General features: G+C 43.8%; 1 protein-coding gene across 1 annotated transcript; it reads left to right on the plus strand.

Annotated features, from left to right (window-relative positions):
- The first annotated feature begins 7,436 nt into the window (after positions 1 to 7,436).
- Positions 7,437 to 8,381, plus strand: LOC124523038 (olfactory receptor 2Z1-like). Its single transcript, XM_047094781.1, has one exon. It carries the CDS (start codon positions 7,437 to 7,439, stop codon positions 8,379 to 8,381), a length of 945 nt encoding a protein of 314 aa, XP_046950737.1.
- Positions 8,382 to 25,601: the final 17,220 nt, after the last annotated feature.

A 25,601-nucleotide genomic window follows, 5' to 3' on the forward strand; every position in this document is an offset into this window, starting at 1 on the left:
TGATCCCAGGGTTGTAGGATCCACAACCTTCCATGCTGAGCATGAAGCCTGCTTCAGATTCTCTCTCTCCTTCTGCCCTTCTCCCCCGCTCACACACACTCTCTCTCTAAAGTATGTACATACATACATACACACACACATACAAGCAAGCATGTTGAATGAAGCCAGACCAAAAATACTAGCTTACTGTAGGTCTCATCTATACAGAGCTACCTATAACAACAGAAAATAGAATATAGTTGTCTGGAAATATGGAAATATTCTATATCTTGATTGTGGTGAAGGTTCTGTGCCAAACTCATCAAAATATATAACTTAAGGGGGCACCTGGGTGGCTCAGTGGATTTAACATCCGACTCTTGATCTCTGCTCAGGTCATGATCCCAGAGTCGTGAGATCAAGCACTGTCAGTGCAAAGCCTACTTGGGATTCTCTCTCTCTCCCTCTGCCCCTAACCCTAACCTATACATACATGTATATATATGTATATATCTTAAGATGAGGTCATTTTAAGTAAACTATACATCAATAGAGTTGGGTTTTTTTTTATTTTTAATGTTTTTATTTATTTTTTGAGAGAGAGAAAGAGACAGAGTATGAGTAGGGGAGGGGCAGAGAGAGAGGGAGACACAGAATCCAAAGCAGGTTCCAGACTCTGACCCGTCAGCACAGAGCCTGATGTGGGGCTCGAACTCACGGACAGCGAGATCATGACCTGAGCTGAAGTCGGAGGCCCAACCGACTGAGACACCCAGGCGCCCCTAAGAGTTATTATTTTTTTTAATGGCAAAACTAAACTATATTGTTTAGGGGTATATATATACATGGGTAGAAAACTGTAAAGAAAATCAGTACATGATTATCAGAAATTCAGGATACTGGGTAAGTCTGGAGAACTAACCCATGTGATGAGAGAGAAACATGTGGGGGGCTCTGGGTCTGGCGAGAGCACCTTTTACTGCACTTGGGTTGTAAATGTGGGAACATTTATCATATAACCATCCACTGTGCGTGTTTGTTTATACATCTTGTGTATATGCATTATGTTTCATAATGAAGGTTTAAAAATGTTGTAAAAAGGGATACAAAAATACTTTGCAAAGTTAAACTGCTATATGGTTGCTAATGGAATGAGGGACTTTTATAGTCCTCTTGCTTTTTGTGATTAAGCGTAAAAAAAAAAAAAAAAGATGGCTTTTTCAGTTTGGAGATCCATCTATCAGAACGGTATTTTCTGAGGACATATTTTAGAGGTCAGCACAACAACATTGTCTTACTCATACACAACACAGTTGGCTCCTATGTAACCACAAAGTCAGAACATTTTTATGTCTGGTATTGAGCAATGCTGCCTTCTAAACGATTCCCATAAATTCTGTTTCCACCGTCCTGGAGAGAAATTATTCAAGGAAGGTCAAGGATAAGGACACAGCCTTCCTATACCTGGATTCACTGTCTGGGAACTTGGAAGTGTTGGAGAAAGAAAAATCAAAACCCAAAGAACATGCCAATTGCTAAATACAGAATTAGCTCAGGTTACTATTGAACAAAGAAAAGGCCCAGAATGCCTGCGGTTAGCCTGTAATTGGTTACAAAGATGTAAGTGTTCAGCTCTATTTACAAGGAGCTAAAACCACAGTTGACACGCATCACCTTTTAGTAAACAGTCAGCAGTTACTGGATTTGCATTGGTATTTTGTATTAGTTGTGACTTTTTATTTTCTGATGTGTTGACAGCTGGGGTCTTGCTGATCCTGGAGAGACTAGACAATTTCTAAAGATAGCAAACAACTCATCTGGGAGCATATGTTTCATATGCACATCAACCAATCCAAAAAAGCCCATAAACCCCCAACTACCTCCTTTATCTATATACAAATTGCATAACTTATATAAACTTTATGTTACTATTTATAAATATTCATATATTTATTTTATATGTATAAAGTATTTATAAGTACATTTTAAGTTTATATTCATACATTTGTATTTAATATTAATCAAATATTTCTCCAAAGTCATCATATATGCTGTCCAAGAAACACTCAACAGATTCCAGACCATGCATACCTACCTCCGGTTATGGGGCCCTCTTGCTCAACCAAGTTAAAACCAGAAAGAGACAAGACGGCTTACCTCACACACTAAAACCCATTATGCTTATTTCTTATCGCACTTTCTCTAGGCATTGAGGAAGGTGTTTTGCAATGACCGGAACATTCCAACTGCCAGACCAGAAAAGCCCACACCCCACTCGTCCCCTTTCCTGCCTGAGATCCTCAGATCCCGTGCTGAACACAGACCCAGCCCCATCCCCCTCCACACCCTGATCACGTGCTCTCTGTCTGCTCTCTGCCTGCTTTCCTGCAGCAAACCAACCCCTCAACCTCTCCTTATAAAAATCTAGGACTCCTGGGGCGCCTGGGTGGCTCAGTCGATTAAGCATCTGACTTTAGCTCAGGTCATGATCTCACCGTTCGTGAGTCTGAGCGGCGTCAGGCTGTGTGCTGACGGCTCAGAGCCTGGAGCCTGCTTCAGATTCTGTGTCTCCGTCTCTCTCTGCCCCTCCCCCACTTGTGCTCTGTCTCTCTCTCAAAAGTAAATAAACGTTAAAAAAAAAAATCTAGGTCTCCTTCTTGTGGGCACAGAGGTTGCCACCTGCCCCAGCTGTCAGCACCCAAAATAAATCCCCCCTTCTCTTCCAAACAAACCCTCCTCTCTTGAATTATTGGAGGCAGGAGGGAGTGGGGTGGGGGGTGGAAGGAGGTGGGAGTGGGGGGTTGAAGGGGAGTGGGGGTGAGGGTGCGCTGTTGGCCTGGGCAGTGTCCTCCCATTCATTTCCTGACTTACAGACTATGATTGATCACTTGGTAACAGCTCCTGCCCTCTTTGACTGCAATGCAAATATGCATTCTGTGAGTGCCCTCAGAGAGACGGGAATTACTCTAGAATAGGTAGAATAAGTGGGGGCTATTTCCTGGTTATTCTTCTAACTCACAGCTTCATTATTTCGCTCAAAAAAATTCTCTAAAAATCAGAAATGTTAATTTTGTGTGTGTTCATGTTCATGTGTATCCATGCTTTAAAAAAGGCAGGGGGAGGGGGGATTCCCACATCCCCTTCTCTCACAAGGGGACACATAAAGACTTCTGAATTATCAGACACTATTGTTGGCCTTTAGATTCTTTGGAGGGTTCAGTTATCTCCCACAGTGCTTCCCACCTTCCTGGAATGGAGGGTTGGGCAAATGTATCTCCTGGCATAATTTCAGTCTCAAGGGCTCTAGCTCCCATGGCTATTAATTTTCTCTCTCTCTCTGACAAAAGGAGATAAAAAGAAGCTTTCTGATGCAACACAGTCCCCCAGGGCCTCTATCCTCAGACAATTTTGTCAGTCACCCCGTAGACCAAGGCAAGATTAATTAATCAAGGAATTAATTTAATGCTGGATTCTGGGGAGGTTTTATCAAGAAAGCATCCCAGTATAAGAAGTGAAATATTTGTGAGGGCCTAGAGGGGGGTCTTTCAGACCCTGGCAAGTAGAAGTGAGAGCCTGGAACCCCACTGCTTGAGGAGGTTTCTGGAGAGTAGGCATGGTTACAGAGGAGATATTGAGGGCAAGAAAGAGCCTCAGAAGTTTGTAGTTTTATATTCATTTTTATGATGGTGCAGAATTTGAGTGTATGCAGGCATTTGCAGGGACAGGGATTGTATTTGCCTCTTCATCTTCCCCGGCTCACAGGTGAGCATCTTACCATGATGCCACCAAGAGCCTGAGAGTGCCAGACCCTGGGATGTGGGGGTGGGGTGTCTATTTTAATGTCCACACATGAACTTTCATAGAAGCTGCCCTCTGTCTGATGGAGGGAGGGCTCAGCCACGCTTCCTCATAAGTGGGAGACGGTGTGAAGGTTTTACTGGCAACAGGGAGTCCACTAACTCCAGGGCCTCTTCTCTCACTTTTCATTTCAGCAAAGGGCATCAGGTCTGAAATGCAAACAATAATGAGGAAAAGGTAAGAAGGAAGGAGTTTAAAAGTCAGCTCAAAAAACTGGTTGGAGAGGTGCCTGGCTGGCTCAGTAGGTAGAGCATGCAACTCTTGATCTCAGGGTTGTGAGTTCAAGCCCCACACTGGGTATAGAGCTTACTTAAAAAAAAAAAAAAAGACTGGAGTTGGAGAGACTCTTGATCCTAAGATATGAGGGAGCTGGCTGACTTAGAACAAGGAGACAACACACCCAAAGCCAAGATTTGTTCCTGTCCCGTGCTTCCTGCTGCCTGGCTGGGGAAGGTGGGTTGAGTGGAAGGAAGCATCCTGTCCTGAAGGAAGAATGTGCACAAAGCCCAAGGCAAACAAACCATGCTAGAGGGGTTCACAGTCCTGTTGGAGAAGCTGCTTACAGGAGCTTCCAAAAGCCAGCAATGGGAGAGTGTGCTGCTCTGTGGACGTAGCATTAGCAAAGAGACCACTTGGAAATTCTGGAAGGGAAAGTGAGGTCAGGGAAACAGTGTTGAGGGTGAAGGAAGGAAGGGAGCCTTTACCGGGTAAGACATTGGGGAGATAATCATGTAGTCTTCAGAGGTAGAGGATCCAAGGTACCAGGGCAAATGGTACTGAGTTCACATCACGCTCCAGACCAATTGACACTTCTTGGAGGTAAACCAGAGTTGATCTGCATGGTTTCTCAAGGTGAAGAGTAGGGGACTGTTGACCAATCTGCTGAAAGGACCACTGTGCCAAAGCCAGGTGAGTGAGTGGGAGAGAGAGCTCCAGGGCAAGAGTATCCAAGACCATGGACCCACAGCTGGTGAGGTCCTGGCTCCTGCCCCAGGCCACACAGGTCGATAATTCTCCAACAGAAGAGAAGAACATAGCATGACTGGAGCAGGAAAGCCAAGGGTTTACCTAGAGAAGCAGGACCTGAACAATCCATTATTTTTTGTTAGAAAGTAGGATGTGAAGAAAAAACATAGGAACCCTGGAATTGCACCAGCTGTTGTTTAAAAGTTGATTCTACCACTTGTTTGCTGGGTGACCTTGGATTGGTGTATGAGTGTGTGGGGGTCACAAACTGGGTGGTCTAAAACAAGACATGTGTTCTCTCACAGTTCTGGAGACCAGATGTCCGAACTCAAGGTGTTGACAGGATTGATTCCTTCTGGGGGTTCTTTTTTTTTTAATTTTTTTTTAACGTTTATTTATCTTTGAGACAAAGAGAGAGGCAGAGCATGAACAGGGGAGGGGCAGAGGGAGAGGGAGACACAGAATCCGAAACAGGCTCCAGGCTCTGAGCTGTCAGCCCAGAGCCCAACGCGGGGCTCGAACTCACGGACCGCGAGGTCATGACCTGAGCCGAAGTTGGCCGCCCAACCGACCAAGCCACCCAGGTGCCCCCCTTCTGGGGGTTCTGAGGGGGAACCTGTCCCACAGCTCTTTTCTAGATTCTGGTATCTCTGGCAACCTTTGATGCTCCTTGTCTTTTATCTGGGGCAGTCCAATCTCTGCTTCCATCTCCACACGTCCACCTTCCCTGTGCCCGCTCTTAGAGGACACCCTGAATCCAGGATGATTTAGGCTCAAGATGCTTAACAGTTACATCTGCAAAGACCCTCTTTCCAAATAGGGACACATTCCGAGGTTCCAAGGAGACATGAATTTGAGAGAAACATTATTCAACCTAATATACTCAGCTATTGCCCTTCTTTGAATCCCTGCTCCTTCACCTATGCAAGGCAGATGATAATACCTACCAGCAAGATTAAATTTAAAAAATGCCTGTAACATACCTAAAATGATCTGGCCCAAAATGTCACTAGTGTCAATGTTGAGAAACCCTCAACTGAAACCCATCAGCCTTTCTCTGACCTTAGCAGGGTGTCTGATGCATAGTAAATGCTTAAAAGGAATTAGCTTCCTTTTCTTCCCTTTGGTGTATGGGTTGAGGGGGAGATATGGGTGAAATGAGAAGACCTAAGTACACTGTCCACTTGCAAATCCTTTGACAAGGTCCAGAGGGACTATTTGGCTATGAATTTGCCCCAAGGAATAATGATTAAAAGAATAAACCCTTCTCTATACAGAGTCATGGAAACAGTGCAGTTCTCCAAGGATTTCAGTTGGGACTAGTCTTATTAATATTTCCTTTAAAATTTATCTGGAAATTCAACTTCACAGATTAATCTCTAGGCATGCATGGGACATGAAGCTCATCCCTGTTGGATGACCAAGACAGTGGACTCAAGAGATCTCCCAGAAGCTCAGCTCCAGGTCAGAGAAGAGTTGATGGATATCAGTTGAAGGGTTTCTCGACCTTGGCATCATTGAAATTTGGGACCAAACAATTCTTTGTGGTGGGGGCCATCCTGTGCCTTATAGGATATTCAGTAGCATCTCTAACCTCTACCCACTAGATCCATTAGCACTCGTCATGGCAATCAGAAATATCTCCAGACATTGCCAATGTCCTCTGGACAGGAAAGAGGGCTAAATTACCTCTGGTTGAGAACCACTGACTTAGGGTAAGGACAGGGAAATTGTCATTTCAAGAAAGCATGACTGAGAATAAACTTGATCAGTTTTTGCCATGCAACTGGACAAGAATTATAATGTTGAATAACATCAACAAAAAGAGCTAATATTTATTGAACAGTACTACTATATCCCAGACATTGAGCTAAGTACCGGGCATACATTACCCGACTATAGCTGAATTTTTTTAATGTTTACATTTCCTTTACGATATGAGTAATAGTTGTGAACTTAAATCAAGAAATTACCACATGGTTGTCATTGTGCTGAGCTCTTTAATTCACTATCTCATTTGACACTCAGAGCTACTCTTACGAAGAGGTGTTATTTATCTCCATAGGCGGATGGGGAAACTGACTCCCAGAAAGGTTAAATAACTTGTCCAAAGTCACAAAGCTGGGACACAGCTGAGTTGGCATTTGAATCTTGCTCTAGCCCAGAGTATATTCTCTTAACTATATGCCAAACAATCCAAACACACTACATTTCTTCTCCAGCCTCATCATCTCCTATTATCTTTGGCAAAGTCTCCCTAGTTGATATCTAATCTCTTTGGAATACAACCTCTGCTTTGGCTCCAGGACATCTGGGATGGGCATATTCCAATATGGCACTGGGATTGACTTGGACTTCTTAGCTTGGAGATAGAGAGTTTACTGCAAGTACAGGTGGATAGGGCTTGCCTGGAGGGTAAAGGCAAGACTTTGCTATTCCCTACCTCCTGACCAAAGCATATATAATGAATCAATTATTTTTTTCTTACTGAGACTGTGCTCTTCATCCTTCTTGAGACTCCAGAGCAACCCTCACCAAACAATTCTATTTGGCATGCAATACAAAACTACTACCCACTGAGACTCCTTCCAAATATCCCCTTCTTCCTGCAGATGGGTGATGCCTCCTGGAGGATGGGGGAATCAAATCAGTCAGTGACCTCAGACTTCACTCTCATGGGGCTCTTGAGCCACTCGGGGCCACATCTGGTCCTATTCTCCCTGGTGGCTGTCATATTCACTATGGGCCTTCTGGGAAATGCCATCCTGCTCTTCCTGATCCACACAGACTCCAGGCTCCACACGCCCATGTACTTCCTGCTCAGTCAACTCTCCTTATTGGATGTTGGCTTTCTACTGGTCACCATCCCCAAGATGGCAGCCAACTTCCTGCAGGGAGAGGGTTCCATCTCCTTTGGGGGTTGTGCAGCTCAGATGTTCTTCCTGATGCTGATGGGTGTCTCTGAGGGTGTCCTGCTATCCCTCATGTCTTACGACCGCTATGTTGCCGTGTGCCACCCCCTGCGTTATCCTGTACTCATGAGACGGCAGGTCTGCCTGCTTGTGGTGGGCACCTCCTGGTTGTCAGGTGTGCTCGTGGCCTCCATCCAGACCTCCATCACCCTGCACTTCCCCTACTGTGCCTCACACACTGTGGATCACTTCTTCTGTGAGCTACCGGCTCTGCTGAAGCTCTCTTGTGCAGACACCTCTGCTTATGAGTTGTCGCTGTCCATCTCAGGAGTGCTGATCTTGCTTCTGCCCCTGTCACTCATCACCACCTCCTACAGCCATGTGTTGAGGGCCGTTCTCTGCATGCACTCAGCAGAGACCCGACACAAGGCCTTCACCACCTGTTCCTCTCACATCACTGTTGTGGGGCTCTTTTATGGGGCAGCCATGTTCATGTACATGGTTCCAGGCACCTACCACAGCCCACAGCAGGACAATGTGGTCTCCCTCTTCTATAGCCTTGTCACCCCCACGCTCAACCCCCTCATCTATAGCCTGAGAAACAGAGAGGTTCGAATGGCTTTGGTCAAGGTTCTTGGCAGAGCTGGCTTTATGTCAAAGAGATGACCTCATGGAGGATTCTGGGTTGTTTCTGGGACCCTCCCTTACAGCTGAGGCCTATCCTTCATTTACAATTCATGTGGTGCAAGGTATACTATATCCAACTCCCTTTCTCCTCCAAGAGTTGCTTTTTCTCTTGGGGATTTATAGAAAACAAAAACTGTGAACCCAATCGCTTAAATAAAAGAAGGATATCGGACAAAGGGCTAGTATCTAAAATCTATAAAGAGCTCACCAAACTCCACACCCGAAAAACAAATAACCCAGTGAAGAAATGGGCAGAAAACATGAATAGACACTTCTCTAAAGAAGACATCCAGATGGCCAACAGGCACATGAAAAGATGTTCAGCGTCGCTCCTTATCAGGGAAATACAAATCAAAACCACACTCAGGTATCACCTCACGCCAGTCAGAGTGGCCAAAATGAACAAATCAGGAGACTATAGATGCTGGAGAGGATGTGGAGAAACGGGAACCCTCTTGCACTGTTGGTGGGAATGCAAATTGGTGCAGCCGCTCTGGAAAGCAGTGTGGAGGTTCCTCAGAAAATTAAAAATAGACCTACCCTATGACCCAGCAATAGCACTGCTAGGAATCTACCCAAGGGATACAGGAGTACTGATGCATAGGGGCACTTGTACCCCAATGTTCATAGCAGCACTCTCAACAATAGCCAAATTATGGAAAGAGCCTAAATGTCCATCCACTGATGAATGGATAAAGAAATTGTGGTTTATATACACAATGGAATACTACGTGGCAATGAGAAAAAATGAAATATGGCCTTTTGTAGCAACGTGGATGGAACTGGAGAGTGTGATGCTAAGTGAAATAAGCCATACAGAGAAAGACAGATACCATATGGTTTCACTCTTATGTGGATCCTGAGAAACTTAACAGGAACCCATGGGGGAGGGGAAGGAAAAAAAAAAATAAGGACGTTAGAGTGGGAGAGAGCCAAAGCATAAGAGACTGTTAAAAACTGAGAACAAACTGAGGGTTGATGGGGGGTGGGAGGGAGGGGCGGGTGGGTGATGGGTACTGAGGAGGGCACCTTTTGGGATGAGCACTGGGTGTTGTATGGAAACCAATTTGTCAATAAACTTCATAAAAAAAAAATAAATAAATAAATAAAAGAAGGAGTTGTTTGGTTGTTTTGTTTTTTTTTTCAGTGTTAAACAGAAGGAAATTTTACTGAAATAATGTTAACCCAACAGCTTGTGGATATTTTGGTCACCTGTTATTGTTCTGGCTTACACCCTATTCTTATACATTTCTGCAGAGTGAGTGATGGGTCTGGGATCCCATCTCTGAAATCCGAGTAAGCCATGTTGGTTCTCAGTGGTATCTTTGTTTGAGTCATATTTTTAGGTTTCACTGAAATGGAAGACTGTCACTCACGATGACCCTGGTTGGACAGTCCAAGCATGTGTTATATTTACTATCTCAATTATTATGAAGCAGTTGTAAGATGGTGAAGACCACTCTTATCTGAATGCCCAGGCCTTCTAAGATTGGATGCTGCCATTTTTAAACTTTTGTTGTCATCACCATTGACTACAAGAGTTAAGATTACTCAATTAAGGATTTCCAGAAGAATGATACATCCCTACTCTTTGTCTTTTCAGAGATATTTACCTAATGTATCTTTGGGTTAAGAATCAGAGCTGTTATGCATACCAAGGCTGAGTTGACACGTTATCCTAAGCATTTTGAATGATGGGTGTCAATCTATGTGTGTGGAGGTATTGTGTGTGTCGAGGAAAGGAGTTATTGAGTGAGGGCTTTTAAGTATTTGAACTATGTCATCAAGCCCACATTTAAGCCCAAGTTCCATTTTCAGAGCTCTCTTGGACCAGTCAACATAGGTATCAGGGATGATACCTGTAGAATACTATACTATTTGTAGTACACAATATTGCAATATACTATCACAATTTGACTACAGTATAGTATCAGAGTAGTATAGTATGGTATTAGAGATGACCTATACTGGAATTTATGTGGGTGATAAACTTTTATTTATAAAGCCAACAGGGTTTCTATTGTCACAGCATATACCCTCAACAACCCTCTGAGTCCATACTATTATTGTCTTATGTATAGATAAAGAAACTGAAACATGGGGAGTTTAAGTAACATACCCAAAATAACCCAGCTAGGAAGTTGCTAGGATTCTTTTTTAAATTTACATCCAAGTTAGTTGGCATATAGTGCAATGATTTCAGGAGTAGTTTCCAGGGATTCATCCCCTATGTATAACACCCAGTGCTCATCCCAACAAGTGCCTTGCTTAATGCCCCTGGCCCATTTAGCCCATCCCCCACCAACAACCCTTCCAGCAACCCTCAGTTTGTTCTCCATATTTAGGGAGCTGGGATTCTAACCCAGGCTGCCCAAGTCTGTGTTCAACATATCACAGTGCTTCCAACTGGCAAATGGCTCCTGAAGACTAGAAAGGAAATTGTAAAAATCAAGGCAAGGAAATACAGCTTTCTGGTGAGAATTCTCTTGTCTCCTACTGGCCACAGTCATCCTTGGGCTGATCACTCTAAGTTCATAGGTGAAATGAAGGTCAGGAGACATGAGTGGAAGTCCCTTATAATGGTTTTGCTGCTCTCAGGACTGGGCAGGTGAGTGGGGCGGGGAGGGCATGTTTTGTGCAGTTTTACAAACCAGCGAGAATAAGCTGGCCAGGATCTTGAGTCTTCTCTATTGCTCTTCTCTTTAATGTCTACCCCCGCTCTTCCCAGACCCAGTAAAGCTTCCCTGAAGTTACAAAAAACAGACTGGATGTGTGTATATTTCTCCCCAAATTTGAGATACTTTTAAAGAAATATTCCATTGTAGAGACGCTTGGGTGGCTCAGTCAGTTAAGTGTCTGACTTTGGCTCAGGTCATGATCTCACGGTTCGTGAGTTCGAACCCCACGTCGGGCTTTGTGCTGACAGCTTGGAGCCTGGAGCCTGCTTCGGATTCTGTGTCTCCCTCTCTCTGTGCTCCTCCCCTGCTCTCACTCTGTCTCTCTCTCCCTCAAAAATAACCAAACACTAAAACAATTTTAAGAAATATTTCATTGTACTCGATACAACAAAGGTAATATAGAAAAGAGTAAGGTTCTGTGAGGCTGACTAGTTTTATTTCTTAGACTTTCATGAACATTAGCATGAGAGGCTTTAAGCAAGTTCAGTGGGGAAAATGATGCCAGGCCTGGGTCGGGCTCTTCCTCTGCCTTCACCTACACCACTGACCTTGTCAGAAGAACTGAGTCTCTCACTTCCTCTCAATCTCATCACACCCAGCTGTTATCTCTAAGAGATGAGTGGCTTCATCATAAAGTACACACATTTTTTTAAATAGATATTGCCAAATTACCGTGCAAAGATTGCCACCCACACAGGAGACTGGTCATTTCCCCAACTATGTCAACAACATTTTGAATGATAAAACTTAAAACTTTGCCAATTTCTTGGAGGAAAATTCTATGTCTTGGTTGGTGTACTTTCAATCTCCTTGATTTCTAGTGAGAGTGAGAATCTTTTCCTAAGTTTATTGGCCATTTAAGTTTCCTTGGCTATATATCTCTTATAAAAGTATGGAAAGCAAATTATGAAAATATTAATCATAAGAAAGGTGGAGTGTCTATATCAATATCAGGAAAAAAACAGACTTGAAAGCAAGGAGAATTACCAGAGATAAAGAAGGACATTTCAGGGGCACATGTACCCCAATGTTTATAGCAGCGCTTTCAACAATAGCCAAATTATGGAAATAGCCCAAATGTCCATCGATGGATGAATGGATAAAGAACATGTGGCTTATATATACAATGGAGTACAACTCAGTGATGAAAAAGAACGAAATACTGCCATTTCCAACAATGTGGATGGAACTGGAGGGTACTATGCTAAATGAAATAAGTCAGTCAGAGAAAGACAGATATCGTATGATTTCACTCATATGTGGACATTGAGAAACTTAATAGAAGAGCATGGGGGAAGGGAAAGAAAAAAACACATACAGTTACAAAGAGGGAGGCAAACCATAAGAGACTCTTAAATACAGAGGACAAACTGAGGGTTGCTGGAAGGGAGGTGGATGGGGGGTGGGCTAAATGGGTGATGGGCATTGAGGAGGACACTTGTTGGGATGAGCACTGGGTGTTATATGTAAGTGATGAATCATGGGAATCTACTCCTGAAGCCAAGAGCACACCGTATACACTGTATGTTAGCTAACTTGACAATAAATTATATATTTAAAACAAGGATACATCATAATGAGAAAAGGGTCGATTCATCAAGAAGATATAAATATAGATGTTATGGAGGAATTCCTTCCTCATCCCCATTCACGGTGAAACCCTCTTCCATGATGTGTAACCCAAACCAAGCGCTAGGGGACGCTAGTGTTTCAAAATCAGGTGGATCATTCCCAAGATTTCCCAGAGGCATATTTCACATAACTTAAGGGTCTAACGAGGCCTTTATTTCTTTCCTCAAGCTTCAAACCTGGCATTGCCCACTGGCAGTCTGCAGCATTCCAGGAGCTTCTGAACATAATTGGGACCTAGGAATGAAAACAAAATTTAAAAAAAAAGAGAAAAGCAGAGTTTTGCTCCAAAGCACAAAAGTAAAACCACAAAGTTGAAATCAATAAGTGTTTAAAGAAATGACTGTTGAGTGAAATGTTATATCAATTTCACTAATTGTTGGCTTCGGAATTTATAAAAGTGACAATACAGCCCCCCCCCCACACACACACACAAACCTGTACACAAATATTCACAGCAGCTATCATTTGTAATAGTGAAAAACTGGAAATGACCCAAATATCCTTTGACACGTGAATGCTTGAACAAACACCAGGAAACCCTACAATAGTATTCTACCCTCTGTATTAGTTATCTCGGGCTGACTGAACAAAGTACCACCGACTGGGTGGTTTAAACAACAAAAATGTATTTTCTCACAGCTCTGGAGGCCAGAGGTGTCTTCTTATGTCTTCACATCATCTTTTCTCTGTGTCTATCTTTGTGTCCAACTGTCCTCTTCTTATAAGGACATCAGTCATATGGGATTAAGGCCCACCCTCAGAGGTCACTTTAAAGTTACTAATCTCTGTAAAGACCTTATCTCCAAATGAAGTCATATTCTAAGTTACTAAGGATTAGTACCCCAACATACGAATTTGGAGTGAGAAGCATAATTCAGCCCATGACATGCCCAGTAATAAAAAAAAAAAAAAAGGAATAAAATACATACAACAACTTGGTCAGATTTCCAGGGCATTACACTTAGTGCAAAAAGCCAATCACAAAAGGTTACACATTGTGTGATTTCATTTCTATGACACCCTCAAAATGACAATTTTATCCACACCTGTGATTAAATTGCATACAACTATATAGATACATTGTACTAATGTGAATTCCTTGGTTTTGATTTTGCACTACATACTTATATACAATGTAACTACCAGGTGAAACTGAGTGGAAGGTTTGCAGAATTCTATGTACTATTTTTGAAACTTCTCGTGCATCTATAACTATTTCAAGATAAGTTTAAAAAAAAACAAAAAAAATACTTTGGTAATAAAGACTCATTCTTGGGTTAAAAAAAAATCCAGTGGAAGTCATTTATATTTTTGCTTTTTAACTTAATGGGAAAGTCCACTGATGCTCAAAGTATCCAGCTAAGGGTTAAATAAGCAATATACTCATGGTAACAAAATGATTTCAAGAGAGAAATACCCTTTTTCCTCAAGAGATCATTTCCTCCTCTTCTTTTTTCTTAAAGTTTATTTATTTATTTTGAGAGACAGAGAGAGAGGGGAGAAAGAATCCCAAATAGGCTCTATGCTGTCAGCACAGAGCCCGACGTGGGGCTCAATCTCACAAACTGTGAGATCATGACCTGAGCTGAGATCAAGAGTCAGACACTTAACCAACTGAGGCACTCAGGCACCCCTCCTCTTTTTCACAGAGAAAAATACACATATTTTCACAGATAAATATATTTTTAATATATATTGTTCTTAATGTGTCTTATAGAAGGATTGCATACTTGGTAAAGTGCACGAATGGCTTGAGTTATCCAGATTTCCATAAACCACCCTCCATGTAACAGACAAGTAACTTAAAGAACGTTCCTTGAAAATAATCTGCAGAAAAAAATTAATTTTTTAAAAAATTTTTTTTCAACGTTTTTTATTTATTTTTGGGACAGAGAGAGACAGAGCATGAACGGGGGAGGGGCAGAGAGAAAGGGAGACACAGAATCGGAAACAGGCTCCAGGCTCCGAGCCATCAGCCCAGAGCCTGATGCGGGGCTCGAACTCCCGGACCGCGAGATCGTGACCTGGCTGAAGTCAGACGCTTAACCGACTGCACCACCCAGGCGCCCCGAAAAAAATTAATTTTAACAACGCAAGCACAATACCTATGAAAGTGACTGAGGCTAGGACCCTTCACTGGGTAAAATGTGAGAGGAAAATACCGTAATCAGTGACATTGGCAGATTGCATTTTCCAAGGATGACTATACTAATATCTGCCATCACACATACTGTTCTTACAATGTGATGTTGATACTCTTCCATCGAAAAGTGAGGCGTAAATATCCTCCCCTTAAATCTGGGGGGGGGGGGGCACTGTGACTATGTCAAAGCTGAATCATTAAAGGTCATACGGTTTCTACCTGGTCCTGTTGGGATGCTCACTCTTGGAACCCAGCTGCATGTTGCAAGGAAGCCAAGGTGTAACATGGAGGCACCACCCAGAGGTGTTGCAAGCCAGTCCCAGCCGAAGTCCAGCCGACATCCAGAATACACTGTGTTCAATGATTCCCACCCTCAGTCTTCCAATGGAAGAGGTGAACTGGCCTTGCCAAGCCTGTCTCAAATTAAAATCCATAAGCAAACAAACACAGTTTTACTCCTTCCTTTCCAATTGGATGCCCTTTATTTTTTTTTTCTTGCCTAATTGCTTTGGCTAAGACTTCTAGTACTATATTGAATAGGAAAGGTGAGAGTGGGCATCCTTGTCTTGTTCTTGATCTTAGAGCAAAAGATTTCAACCTTTCACTGTTGAGTATGATGTTAGCTACAGGCTTTCATATGTGGCCTTTATTATGTTGAGGTTCATTCCTTCTATATCCAATTTGTTGAAAGTTTTTATCACAAAAAGATGTCGAGTATTGTCAGATGCTTCTTCTGCATCTAATGATGTGATCATTTGATTTTTACCTTTCATTCTGTTAGTGTTCCATATCACATTTACTTACTGTATATGTTGAACCTTCCTTACATTTCTGAGATAAATCCCATTTGATCATGATGTATGATTCTTTTTTTAATTTTTTTAACATTTATTTATTTTTTGAGAGACAGAGAGAGATAGAGGATGAGCAGGGGAGGTGCAGAGAGAGGGAGACACAGAATTGGAAGCAGGCTCCAGGCTCTGAGCTGTCAGCACAGAGCCCGACACGGGGCTCAAACTCACAAACCATGAGATCATGACCTGGGCCGAAGTTGGTCGCCTAACCAACTGAGCCACCCGGGCGCCCCATGACGTATGATTCTTTTAACGTGCTATTGAATTTGCTTTGCTAATATTTTGTTGAGGACTTTTGCATTCATGTTCCTCAGAGATATTGTCTTGTATTTCAAAAAGATATCTGGATGTTGAAGGTCATTGCAGCATTTTTCACAATAGCTAAGATACAGAAACAACCTAAGTGTCCATCATCAGATAAATGGATAAAGGAATGTGATATACAGATGGAGATTTATCGATATAGATAAGAGGGAAATAATGCCGTTCGTGACAACGTAGACGAACCTGGAGGACATTATGCTAAGTGAAATAAGCCAGGCAGAGAAAGACAAATACCGCATAATTTCACTTATCTGCAGCATCTGGGAGGGGGAAAAAAATCAAACTTATAGAAACAGAGCAGAATGGTGGTTGCCAGAATTGGAAGGGAGAGAAATGGGGAGGTGTTGGTCAAAAGGTACAAACTTTCAGTTATAAGATGAACAAGTTCTGAGGATCTAATGCACAGCGTGGCTACTATAGTTAATCCTTCTGTATCATACACTTGAAATTTGCTAAGAGAGTGGGTCTTAAGTGTTCTCATCACACAAAGAACTTTGGTAACTGCAAGAGATTATTGATGTGTTAACTCGATTGTGGTCATCGTTTCACCATGTATACACATATCAAATCATCACATTGTATGCCCTAAATATATACTGAATTATAATTCAATAAAGCTGGGGGGGGGAGAGATTCAATCTAAAAACAAAAGAAAACAAAACAAAGATATTCATAAGCAAAATAAATGTTCTTATTGATGTTGCTGTTCAAATCCACTAACTTTGGGGGTTATGTGTTGTAAAGCAATTGATAAATGCAATAGCAGGAATAGAAGTCAGCCTCCCGGCAAAAAATGTGAAAGTATCGAGAAGACTGTCTTATATACACATGTGTAAGCATTAATATTAACCATTATATGTGCCTGGACGTGTAAGCTAAGAATAATATGAAGCTGCCATAATTATAAATCTACTTAAATAGGGTTCATTTTCTTCTTGCTTTTTGTAAGTTAGCATTTGCAGGATGTGGTTCATAAAATACTGTATATTCTATCTGTAGCAGATGTATCTATTTATAAATAAGCATGAATATATGCTTACATGCTTTTTTCCTATAAAAAGCTGTGTGAAAAGAAGAAGTGTGGAGGTCCTGCTTAAGGATGGGAGCCATGGTAGGATTTTGAGCAGGAGAAGAGCACCTTGGGTTTGTCACAGGACGCAAGGGTGCCAGGGAAATTCTGCCACTTCCAGAGCCCTGGAAGAAAGTTCTCTCCAAGAAAAATGTCTCAGAGATCAGGGCCTCTACAGAAGTGGAGGAAAAGGAAAAGGAAAGGAATGCTGAGAGTTACTCACTTTCCCCAAGAGGCCACATCTAGTGGTGGTTCTATATACGGGAGACAATTATTTGGCTTCTGGATCCCTAACAAGGCACTCAGGGGCTCACCCCAAGGCAATGGGCTATGAGCACTGAAACTCCTTCCTGGGGGACCACAGACCTACCTCCCCATCACTCAAAGCCCCAGACCCCATTCTCCACGCAACCCAACTCACCACTTACCAGATACCTTCAGATCCAGAAGACAGAAGTGTATGGACCACCGTGGGCTTAGTGCCTGACATCATAGCTCACGTGCCAGGTGAGTGGGAAGGGAGGTAGAACACGTGGGAGCAGAAAGAAAGAGCAGGAGTTCTGGAGATAGCCAGACCCGCTGTGTGACCTTGGACAGGTGACTTTGCCTCTCTGAGTCTTGACTAGTCTTCATATTGTATGAATGGGACTAGAAAGTCTTCATGTGTGTAAGCCGTGCTAACCCCTGGGCTGGGATGTTTTATACGAATGGGCTTTGGAAGCAAGTAGACCTGAGTCATCTGACCTCCTTGCACCTCAAAGTCTGCTAGGGAATGGGAGTAGTCGTAACTACCTTGGAGAATCAGATACACAGAATCACTCACATAGTGAACCCTCAGTACAGGTGACCTCTTGGTAGGAAGAGCCATTGCAGGGTTGCTGGCAGGGAGGCACGAAACTTAGCACGTCTGACTCCATATTGCTCCTATTTTCCTTGCTGCTATGATCCGTAGCTTAGAAACTTCTGATGAGCCCTGCGGGGAGACATGTTAACCATCAAAGGAATTTTGCTTAGAGCTGAGATTTGCAAAAACTGCTTTTTTTAACCTGAAACCTACCTCACTTGAGATGAGAAAGCATGTACAGAAATGACTGTGCTAAGTTCAAGATTTTCAGGAACGATGTGAGCAGATTTCTGTATGCAAGGATCAGCTGACCAAGAACCAAGAAGTTTCACGACCTTCCTGGGATGTCGGTCACTTTTTGACTCCAACTTCCTCCTGTTTCCCCCTTTTGCTAACACAAAGGAAGCTCAAATTTCATGCCCAGGGAGATGGCTCTTTGGGACAGAGCCAGCCATCGTTGGCTCCCTACCCCAAACAAAGTCACTTTCCTATCCCAACATCATGCCTCTTGATTTATGGGCTTGTGCAAGGAGTTTGGACGTGGTTACAAGGTTACTTTGGGGATTGTCCAGGGGACAAGAGAGAAAGGGGAGATAATAGAGCGACCAGTGAGGGCATAGAATGGTTGTCCAGGAGAGAGATGAGAGGCAGGGGGCTGGAGAGGAGAGTAGGGGACAGGAAGGAGGGATATTTTAGGAGGTAAGAGAAGCAGGGGGTGGTGACCTATTGGCCATGGAGGTGAGGCAGCACAGATAGGGGTGACAACGCCCAGGCTCTGGTTTGGGGGTTCAAGGAATGTCAGGGAGGCTGGGAAGTCCTGGAGGATGTCCACTAGTGGATGCCCAGGAGGGCGACATCAGCCCGAGCATTGTGGTCAGAACCCAGATACGGGCCAGTGGGCCCAGTCAACTTGTTCCTGTTCCCACTTTCTTCTTTGAGAATGGAAGACAGGAACCAAGAACCTCGTCAAATGTGTGTGAGAGAGACAGACAGTCAGACAGAGACAGAGAGCGACACAGACACAGAAACAGAGACAGAGAGACAGAGACACAGAGGCACAGAGAGAGAGAGAGAGAGAGAGAGAAAGACAGAGAGAAACAGAGGCACAGAGAGAGACAGGGAAAGGAACAGACACAGACACACACAGAGACTTAGACCGAAACAGAAATACAGAGACACAGAGACAGTGAGAGACAGAGACAGAGAGAAACAGAGACATACACACGCACAGAGAGAAACAAAAAAAGAAGCATTTGGATTTCAGGCATTCAAAAAAATGTTCAATATCTTTCTTGTGGCCGGTTTCACAGGCCACATGTATGCCATTCATCGCTCGTAAGGCACACGTCAAAAAAAATAGTAATAAAAATCAAAAGGAAAAACATTTAAAGTATAGTTTACAATAAACAAACATTAACCCTCCTCACAGGGGGGTGTCACAGATGCAATTGAGACCTCGTGAGTCCCTTCCCCTGTCCCATCGTTTCCCTCCTCCAAGGTAACCACTGTTCTAAATATGGCCTTTGTCATGCTCCTACGGGTTTTACAATCTTCATATAAATACGGTCACTCTACACATCCTTCTGAAGCTTGCTGTGTTTTGCTTAGAACCATGTTTTTAAGATTTATATCAGTCAGCACACGTGGCTCTGGTTCATTTGCTTCCGGGGTGACAGTATTCTACTGTGGGAATACCCCCTCATGGATTTCTCCATCTTTCCGCTGAGGGTCATCTAGCTATTTTCTAATCTTCCACCATTATGAGAAGTGTTGCCAATGGTTTGCTTTCCAAATTTTTTCTTGTGGCTAAAATGCACATGATGTGGGGCGCCTGGGTGGCGCAGTCGGTTAGGCATCCGACTTCAGCCAGGTCACGATCTCGCGGTCCGTGAGTTCGAGCCCCGCGTCGGGCTCTGGGCTGATGGCTCGGAGCCTGGAGCCTGTTTCCGATTCTGTGTCTCCCTCTCTCTCTGCCCCTCCCCCGTTCATGCTCTGTCTCTCTCTGTCCCAAAAATAAATAAACGTTGAAAAAAAAATTTTTTTTTTAAATAAAATGCACATGATGTAACATTTACCGTCGTAAGCATTTTTAAGTGTCCAGTTCAGTGGCACTAAGTACGTTCACACCACTGCGCAGCCCTCCCCACCATCCGTCTCCGGAACACTTTTCATCTTATAAAACTGCAACTCTGTCCCCGTGAAACACTGACTCCCCATCCCCTCCCCCAGCCCCTGGCTCGCCCCATCTACTTCCTGCCTCTGTGACTGTGACTCCTCTAGGGAGCTCACAGAAGTGGAATCGACCTGTATTTGTCCTTTTGTGACTGGCTTACTTCACTCAGCATGATGTCCTCAAGTTTCATCCATGTTGCAGCCTGGGTCAGAACATCCTTCTTTTTTAGGGCTGTGTAGTACTCCATTGCATGGATATACCACATTTGGCTAACATATATTCCCTTTGTTTTTAACATTTGTATTTATTTTTAAGAGACAGAACATGAGTGGGGGTGGGGCAGAGAGAGAGGGAGACACAGAATCCAAAATAGGCTCCAGGCTCTGAGCTGTCAGCACAGAGCCCGATGCAGGGCTCAAACTGACAAACCTCGAGATCATGACCTGAACGCAAGTCGGATGCTTAACGGACTGAGCCACCCAGGTGCCCCATGCTGACGTACATTCCTGATCACAACCTCTCGTGCTCACATGGAAACACATACCCCACGCTTCCCACAGGACACATCTGTATGTCCTATATATCTGTAGGGTATAAAGCTAAGAATTACTAATCATAGAATAGTGCATTCTCAGCCTTTCCAGATACTGTCACGTTATTCTCCAAAGTGATCTTGTCCATTTGCTCTCCCCCCAGCAGTGGATAAGGGTTTCTTTGTCCCAAAGCCTGAAAAAACCTTGTTGTTGTTGCCAGACTTTTTCATCCACCTTGGGTAATGAGTGTGACACAGCATCTCATAGTGGCTTCCCGCCCCCATTACTGATGAGGTTGATCATCCTTGTGTTTTTTCATGTGGCGTCTGGGTTCCCCTGTCTGTGATATTGTTTCTTTATGTCTCTGCTGTGGGTAAGGGTGGGATCTTGCACTGGTCATCTGAGTGTCTGGTCATAGGTTTAGGAGTACCCCCAAATGAGATGCTCAATAAGGGTTTGATGAATGAATGAGGAAGTGGAGGCTGTTACAGACCCACCGGGAAGGGGAGAGAGACAGGCGGCAAGCAGAGGGGCTCATGGGGACCAGAGAGGATTTCTTCAAAGTCTGGACCAGAGAGGGTTTCTTCCTCCTCAACCGAAGGAGTTCTGCCACCGTGGCTGCCAGAGCCTCAGCCACCTGCTGATGCTACCAGGAGAGCTTCTGGCATTATGACAGCCACTTGTCTACCTCTGATCTGACTTTCCTCTAACCTTCTGGGCCTTGATGAGACACTCCTAGTGGCAGAAACTCATTGGAAGCAAGCTGGAAAGTGAGAAGCACTGACTCAGAGAAACAGAGAGGAAAATGTGAGCACTGAACCAGAATACGTCCCTCCTCACACCCTGGGAAGCACCGCATCCTCTCTGGCCCCCGTACGTAGCAGCCCCTCACACCCTCTGCCCACAGAAGCACTTGCCCAAGCAGCCTTTGCTGGCTCTTCCTCAGGACACTCCTTCCCTTGGTCTCCCCAGAAACATCCGCACATGAGATCTCCAGGTGCCCATAGAAGGAGAAAGAAATAGCATTGCGTGCTTCCTGAAACCATGAACCAGGGAGGATGCAACACGTCTGTGGTTCCTGCCAAACTATAACCTTGAATCTAATTATGACCAAATGTCCGATAAACCCACACTGAGAGACATTCCACATTAAAATCCACCAGAGAGTGCCTGGGTGGCTCAGTCGGTTTCGCTCAGGCTGTGATCTCACAGTTGGTGGGATACAGCCTGGTTGATGGGCTCAAGCCCCGTGTTGGGCTCTGCCCTGACAGCGTAGAACCTGCTTGGGATTCTCTCTCTCCTCTCTTGGCCTCTCTCTCTCAGTGTAAATAAATAAACTTAAAAAAAAAATCCACCTGTTTTCTTCAAATGTGTCAATGTCGAAACTTTGAGAACCTCTGAACCAGGGTGGCAGGCATATCAGAATTCATTGTTATCGGGGAGCCTGGGTGGCTCAGTCGGTTAAGCATTCGACTTCAGCTCAGGTCATGATCTCGCGGTTTGTGAGTTCAAGCCCCGCGTCGGGCTCTGTGCTGAACAGCTCGGAGCCTGGACCTGCTTTGGGTTGTGTGTCTCCCTCTCTCTCCACCCCTGCCCTGCTCATACTCTGCCTCTCTGTCTCTCTGTCAAAAATAAAGAAACATTTAAAAAATTAAAAATAAATAAAGAATTCATTATAAAACTCTCAATCTTTTTATCCTGTAGGAAAATTTATAATAAAAAATCAAGTATAGTTTTGCATGTTTGATGTTATGAAAGAGCAAGAAAAGCTGAGAGGCTGGTCTTTATGAAAGGAGTCAAAAGAACTAACTAGAAATGGATGCTTGACCCTGGACTGGTTCTACATGCACCTGATCCTGCTTGTACCTTCTGGATCTTGGATCACAGAAGAAAACCACTATAGATTGCAGCCATGTGGGGACAATTGGAGACATTGGAATCCGGACTAGCTATTAGATAATAAAATGTGTCTGTGATGAATTTCTTGAATTTCATAAATTTTCTGGGGTCACATAAGAGAATACCCTTCTTCTTAGGAAATTCACATAAAGTAGGGGTAGAGGGGCATTATGTCTGCAAGTGGTTCAGAAAAACCCTCAAGTGGTTCAGAAAAAAAAAATGTATATATACAGAGATGGAACTATAACACAAATGTGGGGAAAAAAAGGTTAACAATTGGTCAAAGTAGCAGAAGGACTTGGAAGAATTCTTTGTAATATTCTCACAATTATTTCATCAATTTGAATTTATTTTAATTTTATGTTATTTGTATTTTATATATTTAAAATTAGTATTATAAATCATTATAATTTTAAAAGCATGCATGTACACACCCATCAGAAGTTATCAAATTGCACACTCTAAATGTGTGCCCTTTGGGGGCGCCTAGGTGGCTCGGTTGGTTAAGCTTCCCACTTTGGTTCAGGTCATGATCTCACAGTTCATGGGTTCCAGCCCCGCATCTGGCTCTGCGCCGACAGCTCAAAGCCTAGAGCCTGCTTCGGATTCTGTGTCTCCCTCCCTCTCTCTGCCCCTCCCCTGTCATGCTCTGTCTCTCTCTTTCAAAAATAAATAAACATTAAAAGTAATAATAATAAATGCATAAATATGTGCCGTTTTCTGTGTAGCGATGATACCTCAATCTAGTTTGGAAATAAAAAAAATAAGTAAAAGAATAGAGAGGGAACTTCCTTTGCAAAGACAGAGAGGCGTAATAGGAATCTTGTGCTGTGGAGACACTTCCTTCTAATTGCAATTTGGGTTTCACGGGGCGGGGACAACTATGACAGCGGGTGGGGCGAGCTGGGTTGCAGGTTGACTTTTCACAGCCCCAGGCCGGCCAAGACCCTGCATCCTCGCAGGGTGCGTTTCCCAGTATGGGCGCTGGGGGGCGCCAGTATGCCGACACGCCAGGATATTTTTCTGGGAGTCTGAAAATGTTCAAACCTGGAAGAAAAAACTAAAAACTACACACTCTGACGTTTGAAAACATAAAAGCAAGGCTGCACAATCAAAATCAATAAACGCTTGGAGGAAATGTCTTCTTCCACTAGCATGATGTCAACACCTTTCATTGTGAACGGTAGCATTCCCCCAAAAAGTGGTTACATTTGGAAAGTTACCTGTGGGTTAGATGTTCTCTGTTTGCAAGAATCCCTGTAGAAGCACAGCAAGCAGGTGGTGCAATAATTTTCATGGCCTCTAAATAATTTCAAAAGCAAAAGTATAACAATCTTTTCTACTTTTTATTTAAGTTCATTTATTTATTTTTGAGAGAGAGAGAGCACAAGACGGGGAGAGAAAGTCCCAAGCAGGCTCCGTGCTGCCAACACAGAGCCAGAGGTGAGGCTCGAACCCACAAACTGTGAGATCATGACCTGAGCCCAAATCAAGAGTCAGACACTTAACTGAGTCACCCAGGCACCCCTACGATTTTTTTTTAACAGAGGAAGAAATGCATTTACTGCAAGTGGCTTGCTAAGATGTGTGTTATGAGGCAGAACGGGATCTTTGAGAGTGCAGGTGCCCTGGGGATGTCCTGCCTCCTGCCTTCACACCTGCTGTTCCTTTGGCCTGAATCACACTTCCCTCTCTACTTCGGCCAACTCCACTCACTTTCATTCTTCCCATCTCAGTTCAAGGCCACCTCTTCAGGGAAGCCTTCTCTGACCCCAACTCAGGCCCCCATTACCTTTGCTCTTAGCATCACATGGTTTATAGCCTCTGTCACGTTGTAACCATATATTTATTATTTGTGCAATTATTGGGTTTCTGCCTGCCTTCTCCATTCAAATGGGAACTGGACGAGGGACAAAGATGCTGTCTTTCCTCCCTTGGCCCAGGGTTTGGCACACACAGGTGCTCAATAACAATCGAATGAATGAATGAGTGAGTGAAGGAAGGCCGTCAGGAAGGTCCAAACAGGTGCATGAGAATGATAAAGCTGTTCTTGTAGGCTCTTCCCACCCAACTCAAAATTCTTATGATTTCATTGCAAAACTCTGAATATTAGCTGTCAAAATCTTCTTCAAACTCATACTTAGGGACACCTGGGTGATTCAGTCGGTTAAGGGTCTGACTCTTGATTTCAGCTCAGGTCTTGATCTCATGGTTCTGGAATCCAACCCCATGTTGGACTCTGCTCTGACAGCATGGAGCCTGCTTGGGATTCTCTCTCTCTCTCTCTCTCTCTCTCTCTCTCTCTCTCTCAATAAATAAACTTAAAAAAAAAATAAACCCATGCTTTTATTTCAACAACAGACCACTCTTCTGCTGGCTCTCTTTGCTCAGACTTGTGCTGAATACTGTTGGTGTGGCAGAGAAAGCTCAGTTCCAGACTTTGCCCTTGAGAAGTTCCAGTCTGGATACACAGACCACCCCCCCCAACCAGCACAAATGTTTAGGGATGGGTCAGAGTGAGGGTCCTGGGGGTTGATCAACAGTGAAGGAAAAATGTCCTAGAAATGAGGCTTGAACTTGGCATGGAGAACATAGTAAGTATAAAGAATCATTAGTCTGTAGAGATGGTGGCTTTCCCACATGTGCAAAGGCCCTGGGGCTTGAGAAAGCATGATTTTAGGATAGAGTGGAGATAGGAACTGGCTGTAGAGGAGACTGGCAAGGTCCACTGGAGCTAGGTTGTAAGGAATCCTATTCCCAAGCAGGTGAGGGACAACATCCCACCACAAGAGAATAGATCAGTGTCCGCTGTTGTCAACCTGGGGCAGGCAAGATGCTCCAGTGAGAAACAGACAGGACTGGCAGGAACAATGGAGTGGGGGGTGTGCACTGCACTAACCTCATGGGGGCACCATTCACACAGACAGCAATGAGAGTGGTTCACACACCCACACCCACACACACACACACACATACACACACGCCCTCCACACTGGGGAGTTCTGCTGTATAGTGGCCCTGCATGTAAGGAGAAAACAGAATAACTTTCA

This window comes from Lynx rufus, unplaced genomic scaffold (genome assembly GCF_022079265.1).
Source record: "Lynx rufus isolate CCGP_SWC_20201006 ecotype Redwood Valley unplaced genomic scaffold, mLynRuf1.p SCAF_4, whole genome shotgun sequence".
NCBI lineage: Eukaryota > Metazoa > Chordata > Mammalia > Carnivora > Felidae > Lynx > Lynx rufus.

What these genes read in the sequence shown, in the direction of transcription:
- LOC124523038 (XM_047094781.1), top strand. Translation starts at nt 7,437, where the DNA reads ATGGGGGAATCAAATCAGTCAGTGACCTCAGACTTCACTCTCATGGGG.